This window comes from Gopherus evgoodei, chromosome 6, assembly GCF_007399415.2.
Source record: "Gopherus evgoodei ecotype Sinaloan lineage chromosome 6, rGopEvg1_v1.p, whole genome shotgun sequence".
In the NCBI taxonomy this organism is placed as follows: domain Eukaryota; kingdom Metazoa; phylum Chordata; order Testudines; family Testudinidae; genus Gopherus; species Gopherus evgoodei.
The window spans coordinates 104,921,241-104,936,965 of record NC_044327.1 but is presented as its reverse complement, the minus strand read 5'-3'; the positions used below and the strand labels follow the sequence as shown (position 1 = coordinate 104,936,965).

The following is a 15,725-nucleotide window of genomic DNA, read 5'->3' as shown; positions in this document are numbered from 1 at the left end:
GCTGTTCATATCATTTAAAAAAAAAAAAAAAAGGTCAGGGAAGGAATTTAAAAGCTATGGCATCCACACAACAAAATATTGTACAGCAGATAATCTTACACAAAAACCCACAGTGTATTTTTAAGGGGAAATGTTATCAATATTTTATCTAAAGCAAAAAAGAATGCTACAAGTAAATTTGATGCACTGAAAATTTTCAGCAACCGGGGAAAACAACACCACAAACTTACAGCAATCCACATCAGAAATTGCCCACATTTGAAATAGTTAACATGATATTCTTATGTTTTTATAATTTACACTTGATGCCCAAATTTATTTTGTACAGTGGCATTTAAAAAGTCTCTATGCCTTTTGTACTGGTGATGGAATTAGTCAGTAATAATTTTACTATTTTTAGGAGCTATATTACTCAGTGTCTTTCCTGCCTGATTGTGTCAAATATTTACTTTTTATAATGTTATCTTGATAGCCAAATGCAAATGTAAAGAGGCACTTAAAGTAGGAGCAGAATGAAAGGAAAATGATTTTATATACCATATTAAAATGCTAGTATAATAGGCATTCATAGTACAAGTATGGGTCCAAGATCCATAGTGCAAGTATGGGTCCCTTAGGCCTTGTCTACACACGAGTTGTTTCAGTTTGTAGAGTTAAAGTGATGCAACCATCTTAATGGAGATGTAGTTATATTAGTATAAAGGTCTATATATTGGTATATCTATTTCTGTATAGGAAGGGAAATAAGCTATACCTGTATAAGGCCCCTTTTTTGCATGTATAATTGCATTCACACTAAAGCAGTTGTACCAGTATATCTATTCCAATAAAAATCACACCTCTAACTGAAACAGTCATACTGGTACAAAAACTGTATCAACCTGGCCTTAGAACCACATTAGGACTTAAAAAAAGAAGCTGTGGAACTAATCTGCATGAATGATTAAATGTAATTTTTGACATAAAATATTTCTCTCTCCCCTCGCTTTATTTATTTGCAAAATACAACTAGTTCAAGCACATATTGCACCCAGTACTGCCAAGGGTGGAGCACTATCTGCTTTCATTGGAAAAAAAAATTGAGAAGATTCAGTCCTTACTGTGTGTTAGATTACCATCAGTATACTTGTCATCTACTTCATCTGAGTCTATCAGCATAAAATGTTTCATTTGTAAGAAAGCAATCTATTTAAGAGTCCAATTCTGCAACAACGTATACTCCTGAATAACTTTAATCACAGGAGTAGTCCACTTGATTTTAATTGGAATACTCACATGAGTAAAGTTACTCATGTTCTACATTTGCCTAAAATTCGAGACTCTGCCACCATTATTCACTTCAGTTTGAACTGTACGCCTGGCTGCCCACTCATGCAGGGAAACAAAGGGGCATAATGAACCTCCTTAATTGTCTGTGCATGCTATCCACATCACCAGACCTTGTGCAGGCTGCTACATTCCTTTTCTAGGCAGAAAGGGCGTGGGTGGACAAGTGGGGAATAGGTGGAGCTTGACTCCCCGCTCCACTCTCCACATGCACCTGCCAGTGCAGCTGAGCTAGCATGGGAAGGGGAAAAAAAGACTATTCCAAGAAAAGAGCTAAGGCAGCTTACTTCCCCTAGGGATCAAGGACAAAGCAAGGATTGAAGTGTGACTCTGAGAGTCACAATTTAGTGACTGCTCTGTTCCTCTCATAGCTGATTTGGGCAAGGTCATTTTCCCCTCTCTGAGGATACTACAGAACCTTTTTAGCTTTATATTACCTGACAGACCTCAGGAATTTGGAAATGCTTTCAAACCAACTATTAATGGATTAAATTGAAACAGTCATCGATTCTTAACATTGCCTGCTTCTTCAGCATCTTTTGTGCCCTTTCTGCGGCATTTAAAAGGCTAAGAAGGGCACAATTATATTTTCTACTGTATATATGGACACTGACATATTTCATATTCCAGGAAACACAAGGGCAGAGATTCCAAGGTTATGCTTAGCATTGGCCCGGGATTTTCAGAAACCATAACATTCAGCACCACGGCTAGCTCCCACTTAGGGACCGGGTAGAAATTCTAACTGTTTTTCTTCTCCCCAGAACATAACGTTATAGCTCAAGGTGGGAGCGCTCTCTAGGTGACTTTCAAGCTCCAGGAAAATTAAATAGAACAAACCTCTTCTGTGCAAAAAAAATCATTACGCAAACCTCCATTCCCCCTTAGTCCACCTAGTCCTTGTTCAAGTCCATGCATTTTATTCACGTGGATATATAACCTTTAAATCTTTCTGAACAGCTCACGCCGTGCGTACAGAATCAAATGGCGAAGCTCGAACAGCGAGTTCTCACTCTAAAGTAACGTGACAAGGGATGTCTCAAGTGTTTGCAACTTTCACACAATGCACCGACTGGCAAAAAGTACCCTCCAGCTTGACTGTTTTCGCACCAGCTCTCCTCTGGAGCTTTGCCTCTCTACCTTGCCTGTCTCCTTCTTCTCTCCGTGAAGCTGTATGACATGGATTTGGGACCGGAAGAGACACCACCACCACCCAAAGTTGTAATCACAGACCCGTAGCCAAGGTCGTCGGGCGTTTTTGGAAACACTTCTCCTCCCCTCCCCAGTGGGGACTCGGAACCCAGCGCTGGGTTTCAGGTCCTGCCCTTGCACAGCCTGGCGGGGCTTCGTTGCTGGCCATGGCACCGGGTTACTACGGCGTCCGAAGACAAGAGGTTCCCAACGCCGCCCCAGGCTATCCCGAGGCGTGCGCGTGGTGGGCACACACCCAGAGCCACACTCCACACCCGGGACCACGCCGCCCGCCCCCAGGCAACTCCTTTCCACCGCCCCCCGACGCCCTTCCTCCCAGCGCACGGCCATTAGACACGCTGCAGGGTGCGCACAATGGGGGACTGGCACGCCCCGGGGCGCACTCTGCAAGGCCGGCTGCACTTTATTTGCCGAAGTTTGTCCATGCGCTGCCTGGGGAGGGGGGCCCCTTTCCTGTTCAGAGGGGAGCCGCCACGCTGAAGCGGAGGGGCGGGGGTCCCTGAGTGCAGAAGGCACCGGTGAGCCGCCGACCCTCGCCCCGGGGCAGCCGGGCGGGTCTCTCCCCGGGGAGCGCGGGGGGGGGGCGGACTCACCTGAAGTCGCTGTAGGGGTGTATGATCCAGAACCCCGCAGTTTTAACCCTTTCCTGCTCCTTCTCCACTGCCTTCTGGCTGCCGAACATGCGGAGGGAGAATTTGTTGACCCCGGGCTGCAGCATGGAGGTGAACTGGCGCTGCATGAAGCCATACTGCCGCCCGGAGCCCTCGGCCTCCTCCAAGCCCACGCCGGGCTCCTCGCAGCCGCTGCCGCCGTCCACTTTGAAGCACACCGAATTGCCGTGCTCCTTCCCGCCGCCCGGGCTGCCCAGCGCCGGCTTCGCCTGCAAGGCGTTGGCGCTGCTGCTGCCATCGTCCCGGCTGCCGGGCGAGGAGCTCGGCTTGCCGGCCTCCATGCTGTGGAGGGAGCGCTCTCCAGCCTGGCCCGGGCTCCTGCGGCACTGGGAGTCCGGGGCAGCGCAGCCGGCTGGGCGGCCGCCTCCCTTCCTCCCTGCCGCCGCCGGTGCCTTTCAGCAGCTCAGCCCCTCTGCTGCTCCTGGCATTGCGAGCCCAGCCGGCACTGACACGCCGGGGAGCCGCGGAGCTCGCACCGCTCCCTTCGCCTGCCCTCTGCTGGCGGCAACGCCGCACCGCGCTCTGCCCGCCCGCTTCCCTTGGCCTGACATTGAGCCCCGCAAGCCTTGAGGGGCTCGGGAGCTGGGAGGGGGAGAAGGGAGCGGGAGGCCGTGTGTCGGAGACGGGGAGGGCGAGAGACTGCGTGTGTGTGCGTGCGCCTCGCTCCGTGTGTCTATCTTTAGCTGCACGTGTGGCCCTCTGGAAGCGGATGTGTGGGATTGCGTGTGTCCACGCGTCTGGGAGCCACGGACTCAAAATCAGGTTGTGTTGTGCCTGTGTGTGTGTGTGCACGGAAAGCGCAGAGGCATGTCCCTGCTGCCTGTGTTGCACATGGGCCCGTTTCTGTGGTCACAGTGGAGGGCCCCAATGTGCCTTTTGTCTGGGGTAGTGTCACCCTGTGCCTCTGGCTGGGAGAGAAAGAGAGACTGCATTGGTGTATGTGTGTGTGCCCACACCTGTGCAAACAATTTGACAAGAGAAAGACTCAGAAAGAGTGGCGATTTTTAATCCTGTGTTTGCAATATGTAGGAGGCCTGGTATTAAAATGATCACAAATGATCCAAGATTTTTTTGATTAAAAAAATAGGGAAAAAAACTATGCCAACCCCTGGGAGAAAGGAAAGAGACAGCAGGCAGGGCATAGCACCCTATAGCAACCTACCACCAGAGCAGAAATGGACACTAATGATAAATGGATACAGAAGATGAAACCCCAAATACAGTAGGAAGCCCTCTTCTGAGCAGGTTGTACTTACCTGACAGATCCCTGAGGATTATGTTTCCTGTAAACTTTGACAACACTTGTCAATAAAATGTTATTGACGTGGCCTCAGTGTGACTTTGTGAAAGAAATAGCAAGACATATATTCTAATCTAAAAAAGCAAAGAATCCTGTGGCACCTTATAAACTAACAGACGTTTTGGAGCATGAGCTTTCGTGGGTGAATACCCACTTCGTCGGATTCAGACTAACACGGCTACCTCTCTGATATTCTAATCTAAATTACAAATTTCATTCCAAAGAAACACCACTCACATGAATGGAGTTACTCTGGATTTACATGGCTGAAAATGAGATAAGAGTCTTTCCCTGTGTATTTGCATATCTGTTTTCTGCTGTGGGCATGAGATTCTTAGTGATTTTTATTTTTTTCACTCACAAGACAACACGAACAGCTACGCAAAATCACACAAGCATGTCTCTCTCATTAGGCGTTTATGTAATTGTCTCTTACTATAACAGTGTATATGTGTTATTGTAGGTTGCAGTGACTGACAGTATGTCTTGTGTGAGAGACTGTATATTCTCTGTGAATGTGTGTGTGTGCTTTTATATGTGAGACAATGTATATTTATGAGCAAGGCTCTTTCTCTGGATAATATTGAAGATGTGTATTATTGTATGCCTAAATGATTACATGTTTCTATGAATAAATGTGCTATTTTTGTGTGAAATTCTGTGTGTATGTATGACCACATATTTTATTGCATATATGAAACTGTAGGGGTATGCAAATAGGTGAAATCTGTATGTGTGCATGTCTGCATGTGGTTTCTTTGTCTGGGTAATATGGTGTGCTGGCCCTTTAAGGGTTGGCACAGGTCCAACACATTCCTATTAGTATTTTCTGCCCAGAATAGAAGGAGTCTAGGGCTTGTAATTCAGAGGAACTCTGGGGACTGTAGGAAGAGCAAGGCCTGCGGGGAGGGAAGCAGCCAGGATATAAGAACCAGGTCCTTGGTAATATGGGGGTAGGCCATGTTGCTGGGTATTTGTGACTGAAGTACCTGGGGATGATTACTGAAAATGCCTAGAAGGATAGCCAAGGGGCTGAGGAAAGTACATCAGGGAAGGCAGGGTTAGAAAGCCAGAAGGGATGGGGTGGAGAGGGGAAAGCAAGAGATATAGCTACTTGTAGAGACCAGGAGGTGTTTGTAGGTCTCTCGCCACCAAAGAGCTTTGAAAGCCCAGTGCTGGTAAAATAACTCTGTCTAAGCCCTGGGAGAAAGGTGTGAGGTTTAGACTCTGCCTTGAAGAATGAAAATTTTAGACATTTCTTTAAATTAAAAGGGAAGGAGTTTACTGTGGTTTGGTGAGCACAGGGCAGAGACTGCCAACAGTGAAAGGGTGGCTGAAGCAATCGCCACAGGTGATATCAGAGAAGAAATTCCTAACCTGTGCTCAGAGTGTAAAAGTTGTGTCAATATCTAACCTGGATACAACTGTGTATGTGTGACTATATAATGGAAATGTCTGATAGCTTAAAATGGAACATAAGTACTTCTACTTTAAAAACAAATAAAATAAGAGTCCAATCACTGTAAACGTCACACCGGCTTAGTTTTTCAGACCATTTAAATTCTCCCTGTAAGGTTGTTTTGTTTTGTTAATACTTTTTTAATAGAATGCCTCTGAATTCAGCTTCAGGGTGAAAGTTTTCCTCAAGCATCCTATTCTCTGTTACTGACCTATATCTTCTCTTAAAGTATGGTTACTCAAAGCACGCTAGAGAAGTAGATTAGATTGGTGTGAATCTTGTCCAAGCTGTTAGGTTATGAGAGGTTTTTAATCACTTTAAGGTCGCTTTTAGCCATTCATGTTATGACTGAGGATGCATGACTGTGCACACAAATTTGATTGGGGGCAAAGTACACATAGAGTTTATGACTAATCGGGTGTGGGGGGAGATACATCCAAGACAGGAGCTGAGCAGGCAGGCATGACTGATGGAGGAGGGAGGAGTATGTGCACTGGATGATTAGTTGATGGGGACCAGGTGCACATTAAACCTCTTCAAACAGGAGCTAGGCTTTTCTGTCAGACTTCATTCTGCAGCAGAGAAAGGTCCAGGCATAGCTGCAGTTAAATAAAATATTCTTCCGATGTACTTCTGCTCCCACAGGGGCTCCTTGCATCCAAAGCCCGCATCCAATGCCCACCTCCAGTTAATGATTAAAAATGTAGGAAATTAATACATAAGCTGTGTTGTGAAGTAGTTAGGGTTGTTACTCACACACCATGCCTAATGTAAATCCACAAACGCAAGGAAATGAAAAGCTAAGTCCTTCTTCAGGCACAAACACACACTTTACCATTATCACACCTACCATATGTCAGACCACATGTTGCAAACTTGACTTTGCCTCTATAAGGATGCTTGCCTTTCACCACACACTTTAAGTGTCTTTCTGCAAACAACCCTTTACCAAAAACTACCCTCATCCAACAAAACTATTATATCAAACAATCACAGCTGCTAATTTTAGGAGGAAATATAATTTTGTAAAGGGGTGTGCACAAAAGAGTAAATGGAGGTAGGGTGAACAGCAGTTCTGATAATGATAAAGTGTGTGACTGTGGAAGAATTAGAGGGTATGTATAGGTAGGTGCCTTAGCTTTTCAGTGCCTTGGTTTTTGTGGGTTTGTGCCAGGCATGTTGTGTGTGTGTGTATAGCAACACTTCTTGCTTCACAGCAAAGTTTTATTTTGTGTGTGTGTGTTAATATGGGGGGTATATGTATATATGAACAAAGTGGGTGCTAAAACACACCCCTGCTTAACACCGTTGGTGACTGGGAAGGCCTCAGATGTTTCACCATCATCCAGGACACGAGCCATCATACCGTGATGAAATTGACGTACCATTCGTATGAATCTGTCTGGACAGCCGAATTTCGACATGATGCTCCACATGCCCTGGTGACTGACAGAGTCAAACGCTTTCGTGAGGTCCACAAAAGTTATGTAGAGTTCACGATTCTGTTCTTGGCATTTCTCCTGTAGCTGACGCGCAGTGAAGATCATGTCAATAGTCCCACGTCCCTTGCGAAAGCCGCACTGTGATTTTGGCAGGTAAGCCCTGCTCCAGGTGAGTGATCAATCAGTTCAACAGAACCCATGCAAGAACTTTCCCTGCTGCAGAGACCAGCGAGATTCCATGGTGATTGTCGCATACCTGGCGATTGCCCTTCCTTTTATAGAGGTGCACAATGGACGCGTCTCTAAATTCCTGTGGGATGGATCCCTGCTTCCAGAAGGACTGAAACAGCTCAGTGAGTTTCCGTAGCAGCACGGGTCCACCAACTTTGTACACCTCTGCTGGTATGGCATCTGACCCTGGGGCTTTGCCACTTGACAGCTGGTTGATGGCTTTCTTCACTTCATCCTCTTCAGGTGAAGCATCCATGGAGTCATTGACTGCAACCTGGGGCATCTTGTCAATGGCCTCATCATTGATGACTGAGGGGCAGTTGAGAACTGCTTCAAAATGTTCAGCCCATCTCTAGAGAATCTGCATCTTCTCTGTAAGAAGCACAGTGCCATCAGAGTTCAGGAGGGGAAAAATTCCAGAAGACTGTGGACCACAGAGTGTGTTGAGGGCTTCATAGAACTGCTTATAGTCGTTCCTGTCCGCATACGCCTGTATTTCATCTGCTTTGGCGCTCAGCCACAAGTCCTTCATTTTGTGCAGTCGATTCTGTACTGTTCTGCGAGCGTTGATAAAGGCAGTCTTCTTTGCTGCTGAGGATGGATCGTTTTGATATATACAATGCAGGCAGTGCTGCTTAGCAAGTAAGGCCTGGATTTCTGCATCATTTTCGTCAAACCAGTCTTGTCGCCTGTGTGTGGAGGGTCCCAATACCTTCGATGCAGCTGTTCAGCATGATATTCTCTGCTACTCTGACTGATGCCTTACGACACTGCACTGAACGAGTAGGCCTGAAGTACAGAACTGATGGGAAACTATTCAATCTGAGGCGACTGCGTGCCATCACCAAGGTGAAGGAAACTGTACTTCGAGACTTCCTCTTTGCCGATGATTGTGCTCTGAATGCTAGTACAGAACCAGAAATGCAAGCCAGTATGGACAAGTTTTCATCTGCATGCAATAACTTCGGTCTCACCATTAACATCAAGAAGACTGAGGTCATGCACCAGCCAGCTCCCCATGCTCTGTACTCAGAACCATCCATCAATGTAAATGGACAGAGACTTCAGGCAGTGGACCACTTCACGTACCTGGGCAGTACCCTTTCCCGAGCAGTGTCAATCGATGATGAAGTAAACTGCCGAATTGCTAAAGCCAGCTCTGCATTTGGCCGATTGCGCTCCAACGTCTGGGAACGTCGAGGGATCAGCCTACCAACGAAGCTGAAGGTCTACCGAGCAGTGGTGCTTCAACTCTGCTGTACGCCTGTGAGACGTGGACTGTCTGTCAGAGTCATGCATGAAGGCTCAATCACTTCCACATTTCCTGTTTGCGAAAGCTTCTAAAAATCAGATGGCAGGACAAAGTGCCCGATACTGAAGTCCTTACCAGAGCCAGTTTGCCGTCAGTTCACACACTGCTGATGGGAGCCCAGACCAGATGGGCCGGACATGTCGTGAGAATGTCAGACGAGCGATTCCTAAACAACTCTTCTACGGAGAACTCACCCAGGGAAAGCGCTCCCATGGAGGACAAAAGAAGCAGCTCAAGGACACGCTGAAGACCTCTCTGAAGTCCCTCGAGATCAACACCGCCACATGGGAAACCTTTGCACTGCACCGTCCAGCATGGCGCAGTCTCATTCACACAGGCAGTAATATCTCTGAGGTGAGGCATACTGCTGAGGCTGAAAGAAAGCATGAGTTACGCAAGTCCAGGGCTGCCCTCACATCATCGACAGTGCCATCAGATGTCTGCCCAACGTGTGACAGGACGTTCCAAGCCCGAATCGGACTGATCAGTCATCTTCGGACGCACAGAGCCCGGTCATCGAACGAATGAGTTGTTGAGGTCTTCATCGACAACGATGGACGAACATCATATGTATATATAATGCTTGAATGTCTCTGGGTTTATATGCCCTGTATGAATGTTGCTGAGTAAAACCTATGAGCGGGTATGTGTATTTAGTATATATATCACCTGTGTGTATATTGTGTCCCTATGAACTTTACTATTTGTCTTTGTATGTGAATTTGTGTGTATGCAGAACAGTGGAATGAGGAATGGGGAAATGAAGACCTGTTGGACACAGCAGGGGTATCTTGCTTCTTGTTTGTCACCATTTTATTTGTAATAAATTTTATTGTCAGTTTGTTCAGCTGAGGAAATCTCTCCCTATGTCATTACCATCTTTAATTGGTATGAGCTCCACAGCCACTAGAATGGGAGGCTCATGAAAATGATTACTACTGCCTACATGATTCGTCTTTTTAGATGTTGTAAGAAACTAACCCTATCTTACATCCCAAGAATGGATCTTTAAAAATAATAAAACTATTTTGATGGTGTTCGCAACATCAGTATCTCCTAGGCTTAGGGCAGAGCTGCAGTACTACCCAGCATGTTCACAGGTGGCAGATAGTGGAATGACTTGTGAAGGTTAGCTGCCAAATAAGCAGCTTTGACAAGTAAGCAGTCACAGACCAAGCAGCAGCACCATTAGGGCATGGTGGGGACAGCAGATGGCAATGTTGTCCCTATTGAAAAGCCACATGTGCCCTCTGACGGTGCTGTGACATGGTGAGTTCAGGCTGCCATTATAATAAGCCTGCCTAGTCCCAAACTATTGAGAACAAAACCTTTAACGGCGGATCAGGCAGATGTCGACTCTAATATCCTCAAGAGCTTTAAAGCAGATATAGACTGCAGGGAATCAAGATTCCCAATCATCTTGCTTTACTTGCCATTGGATTAAGATCATGCCCTGTCAAGAATCTGAGGGGAAACTGGTGTGCAATGGTTTCTTCATATTAAAAGAATCTATGCAGAGAGGTCTTTCATGGAACCACTATCTAACAGCACATACCTTAAGTCCTTCAGCGACTAGCTAATGGCAACAGGAGCAGGATCGTGATGTCTGGGAGTTCCTAGTCATGAACTGGCATGGAGGCAGCAGTTACAAGATGGCCGTCAAGCACTTGGATGAGGCAGGAGTGCGTTTTTGACAGCTGTAACTGTGACTAAGCAATCCTTTTTAGGATCCACTATGCTGACCCGATATGGGGAGAGGACTAGAAAATGTTCCCTCTACATAGCCTGCCTCACACCTTTGACCTGGATTACTGCATCCAGAGGAATCACCCTGTAGGAATCGAAATCAGCAAAGTCACTCAATCAAATTTGGGACCTGGAAAGTTATGACTCTCATGTACCAACCTAACACTAATAGCCCAGAGCATCGTACTGCACTTATGGCCCAAGAACGTAGGCAATAGGATATGTATATTGCTGCCCTGAGTGAGACCTGGTGATCAGGAAAGGGGCATCTTAAGGAAGAAGGAGGTGGATATGCCTTCTTTTGGAAAGCAAATCTGAAATGGAATGTCAAACTCACGGATTTGGATTTGGCATCAAAACTGAACTTGTCAACCAACTTAATGAGTTCCCTATTGTAATCAATGAAGCCTCATGACTCTTCAATTTAAATTTCCACTGAACCAATATGCTATTGTTATCAGTGTGTATGCCCCAACACATAATGCCAATGATGCCAAAGAAGAATTCTACACCAGCCTTGACCAAGTCCTCTCTGGTCTACTGATGACAGATTGGCTTATTCTTCTTGGTGACTTTAATGGGAGAGTTGGACTGGACTCAAAACAATGCAATAGAATGATCGGCAAGGAAGGTGTAGGAAAGCTCAATTCAAATGGCACCATCCTCCTGACCAAATGTGCAGAACATGAACTCATTGTCATCAACACCTTGTTTTGGCAGTAAAACAAACATAAGACATCATGGCAATATCCATGATCCAAGTACTGGCATCTGATTGACTATGTCATTGTCCAGACCCGGAATAGCAAAGATGTCTGCATTAGTCAAGTCACAACTGGAAACAATGACTGCTGGACTGATCATCACCAAATCCACTCGATCACGATCATCAGAGTGGCCCCTAAACAATGGCTGCAATGGAAACAAAGCAGACATAAAATCATTATAGAGGAACTCAAGGATCTGATAAAGCCTTCCACCAATACCTTAGCGAAAAACTCACAAATTCCAAAGAAAGGCAACTGGAATCTGTCAGCAGAACCTGGGATGCCCTCAAATCTAGCATCCTCAGCATCTGTGAAGAGATGCTAAGAATGTCTACTAGGAAACATCAGGATTAGTTTGATGAAAATGATTGGGGGATACAAGATCTGATCAATCACAAACACAAGGCTTTTTTGTCTGATATAAATTCTGTGCAAAAGAAGTCAGCTCATCAACAAGCAAAGGCAGAGGTTCAAAGAAGAACTCACAACGTGATGAACATATGGCTGTAGAAGTAATGAGCTTAAACTCTTTACTGAAACTCATGATATGCGTGACTTCTTTTATTCTGTTAAAACCATTTATGGCCCATGCAGCAGAGGGCCAACCCCCCTGAGGTCAGTGGATAGAGTAGTTGATCAAATAAATAGAATCTGTCAATGCACATGGGAAGAAACATTTTGAAGATCTCCTCAATTAGGACTCTGCAACTTAACCTTCATTCCACAACACCAGAACAGAGATGAACTTGGAATACCTCCAACCCTGGAAGAAGCATGTAGAGCTATTAAGCAGATGAAGAACAACAAGGCATCTGGAGTTGAGGGAGTTCTTGCAGAAATCTAGGAGAGAGGGTGGAGAGGAACTCACCTTACACTCTTTTTTTGAAAATCTGGAATCATGAAAAAATTCCAGATGAATTTAGAGATGCTATGATTGTGATGATCTTTAAGAAAGGAGATACATCTAACTGTTGAAATTATAGATGAATCTATCTGCTAGCAACTTCAGGAAAAGTCCTTGCTAGATTTCTCCTGAACTGTCTTCTTCCTCTTGCTGAAGACATTCTTCCTGAATCTCAATGTGGGTTTAGACCATCCATTTAGAGGCACTACTGCCATGATCTTTACTGCTTACCAGCTGAAAGAAAAATGTAGAGGACAACATAGACTACTATATCTGATATTCATTGACCCGACAAAAGCCTTTGACTGCATCAACAGAGAAGTGATGTGGAAAATCCTGAAGTATCGCTGTCCATTGAAATTTGTCACCATTCTTCATCTCCTTCATGATGACACACAAGCAGTGATCCCTTCATAATGGATCCACTCTGGCTCCTTTTAAGTTTAAGAAGGGTGTTAGCAGCACTGTGCCATTGCCCCAATGCTCTTTTCCATCTTCCTTGCTGCAATACTCTAGTTGATCACTGAGAAGAGCCCGGCAGCAGTGCAGCTAATCTATATTATGGATGGTAAGCTATTCAACCTGGCCCATTTTCAATCCAGAATGAAAATGTCTCCAACCTTAGCCATCGAGCTTCAGTATGCTGACAGTGCTATAGTGTGTGCTCACTCAGAAACAGATCTTCAGGTGATTATCAAAGTCTTTGCTGAAGCATACCAGAAAATGGGACTGACACTCAACACCCAGGAGACAAAGGTCCTCTATCAGCAAGCTCCTGGTGCACAACTCCCAGCATGACCAATATATATCCACAATAACCTTCTAGAGAACATTGTGCATTTCCCATATCTTGGAAGCCACCTCACAGACAACTGACATCAACAGAGAAATCCAGTACCGGCTCAAATGTACTAGCCAAGCTTCATCATCTGAGAAAGAGAGTATTTGAAGATTGCAACATCAGAATTAAAACCAGACTTATAGTTCATAAAGCTGTTGTGATCCCCACCCTATTGCATGGAGCTGAAAAGAGGCAACATACAGGAGACCTCTTAAGGTACTGGAGAAGTATCATCAACACTGTATGCGTAAGATTATTTTAATTAAGTGGTCTGAGAGATACACTAACATCAGTGTCCTCTCTTGCAAGCTGCTATCACGAGCATCATGCCAATGATTATCTATCATCAACTTTGCTGGGCAGGTCATGTTGATTGGATGCCTGATTCAGACTGCCAAAACACATTTTTTATTTTCAACTCAGCCAAAGCAGATGTGCTAGAGGAGGGTAGAAAAAATTCTATAGTGATGTCCTCAAGGCTAGTATGAGGAAATGCAACATTGACATTAACTCATGGAAATATAGTTCAGGACCAACAACAATTGAGGAATTGCTTGATGAAAGGAACTAAGTACTTTGAGAACCAGATGTGACTATATGTAACAGAAAAACAGGAGCAATGGAAAGAGTGTGCCGCGGATCAAACCAACATCCCAGGTTCACCCATCCTGCTTGGAAATACATGTCTGCAATGAGGAAGGGTCTGTGGCTCTTGAATAGGCGTCCTCAACCATCGGTGGATCCATAGATAACTTGAAATGGACAATTCATGAAATACAGTTATTCTTTACTTTGAGGGACTGCCAGTGATGATCTCCTAGGATTTCAGAGAACTTGTGCAAAAATAAGTTCTTCGATGTATGTGTCACATATGCTCTGTATATCACACATATATGCTGTATATACATCCTACTTATATTAAGCAATGCAGACTACACAGGAACATATTTTAAAGTTTACTTTCTGATTGTGTTCATTTGAGTTCTCTGGATATTATCTAATCACATAGAACAAAAGTCACACAAATCTAAAATAAATGTATATGCACATATGACGTATGTGTGACCCAAGGCACCCTTGATTCACACACTACACGCCACCATAATAATCTTTGTACAAAACGTGATTTGTGCAGTATCACTTGAAAACTAGTAACTTGCTGGTCAATAATAATTGCATGGTGAAATGTATGTAGCAACATTATATGTAAAGTTACGAATTCGCCCTTTATGGTGACATTAGCACATGTTCAAAACCAGACATCTCTACTTAAGCAAAAGTTGTTAAACAGGTCTATCATAAATAAAGGAATGTGTGTTTACTTCAATTTACATGTGAGAAGTAAATTGGATCATCGAGGTGGCAGAGGTAAGAGATGGCAGGAAACAGAACAATTTGTATTTCAGCAAACACAAGTGGGAGAAGAAAGAGTGTAGAGCCTCATTCACCGCCAGGCTCCATGTTGCCTTCCTCACTGCGTAAATAAACTTTACTTTGAGGGGTAACCTTCAGAAGAATCCATTTCAAAGGTTCCCTAGAATATGCTAAAACAGGGCAGAAAACTCCAAGTTCTCTCTTTCACCCAAGATGACAAAGGCACTAGCACCTTTGCGCCTCTGAAAGAGATCTTGACCCAGGAGAGGGTTAGCTACCATCTTGCTGGAAGATTGAGGGTGAAAAAGGCCACCTTGAACCAAAGTGTGCTAGATTAAGTTTTAGACTTTTAGATGTATGTTTTCACTTCTATTTGCTGGTAATGATTTCTAACGTCTCTCTTAAAATCCTATCTTCTTTTGCTAATACACTTGTTTTACTATTCATCTAAACCAATAGTTCTGTGTTTGTAGCAAATTGGATGTCAGCTGGTATGTTTTGTCTCCTTTAAAGAGCAAACAAACCATATTATTTCTTTGAACTGTCCAGAAGAGGCCGGACATTGCAGGGCATACAGTTTGGGGGAAATGTGGGACTGGGAGTGTGTCAGGGCCACTCTTCAAGAAGTAACCAAGGCTGGTGGAAGCCAGCAGGGGGCTGTAGACAGTTTGCTGGGGTCAGAGCTGCTGAAGCAGGGCTGGCTAGCACACGGACACTCAGGATGTGACCTGCATCCCGATAGGCTGGTTGAGCAGGGCCTAGGTTGGGAGCTACAACAGCAAAAGCACCGTGAGGTAACCAAGGTTACAGGGCAGGCAATGACACAACCCCAGAATTTGATAGTATGAAATCTGCCAAAGAATATTTATTTTGGGTGCTTATGTGCTCTCTGTTCTCGTAGTATGGGAGTGCCTCACAATCTTTAATATAGTTATATTCACAACACAATGTGTGGTAGGGAAGTATTATAATCCCTACTATACAAGTGGGAAGCTGAGACTCTTTGTGCCTAAATGCCTTACTCAAGGTCACCCAGAAAGCTTCTGGTGGAGGAGGGAATTGAACCAGGATTTCCTGTGTCCCAGTCTGGCAGATTAATGTGGTTAGAGGATCTTTAGGTTCACATTTCTAATGTATAGA

General features: G+C 44.7%; 1 protein-coding gene across 1 annotated transcript in view; it reads right to left on the bottom strand.

The window, feature by feature from the left end:
* Positions 1 to 3,490, bottom strand: part of HCN1 (hyperpolarization activated cyclic nucleotide gated potassium channel 1) — a 302,768-nt gene extending 299,278 nt beyond the window's left edge. Inside the window, exon 1 of the mRNA XM_030567585.1 lies at positions 3,132 to 3,490. Within this exon, the coding sequence (XP_030423445.1) occupies positions 3,132 to 3,490 (359 nt within the window). The remainder of the gene's footprint in view (positions 1 to 3,131) is intronic.
* Between the last annotated feature and the right edge of the window lie 12,235 nt (positions 3,491 to 15,725).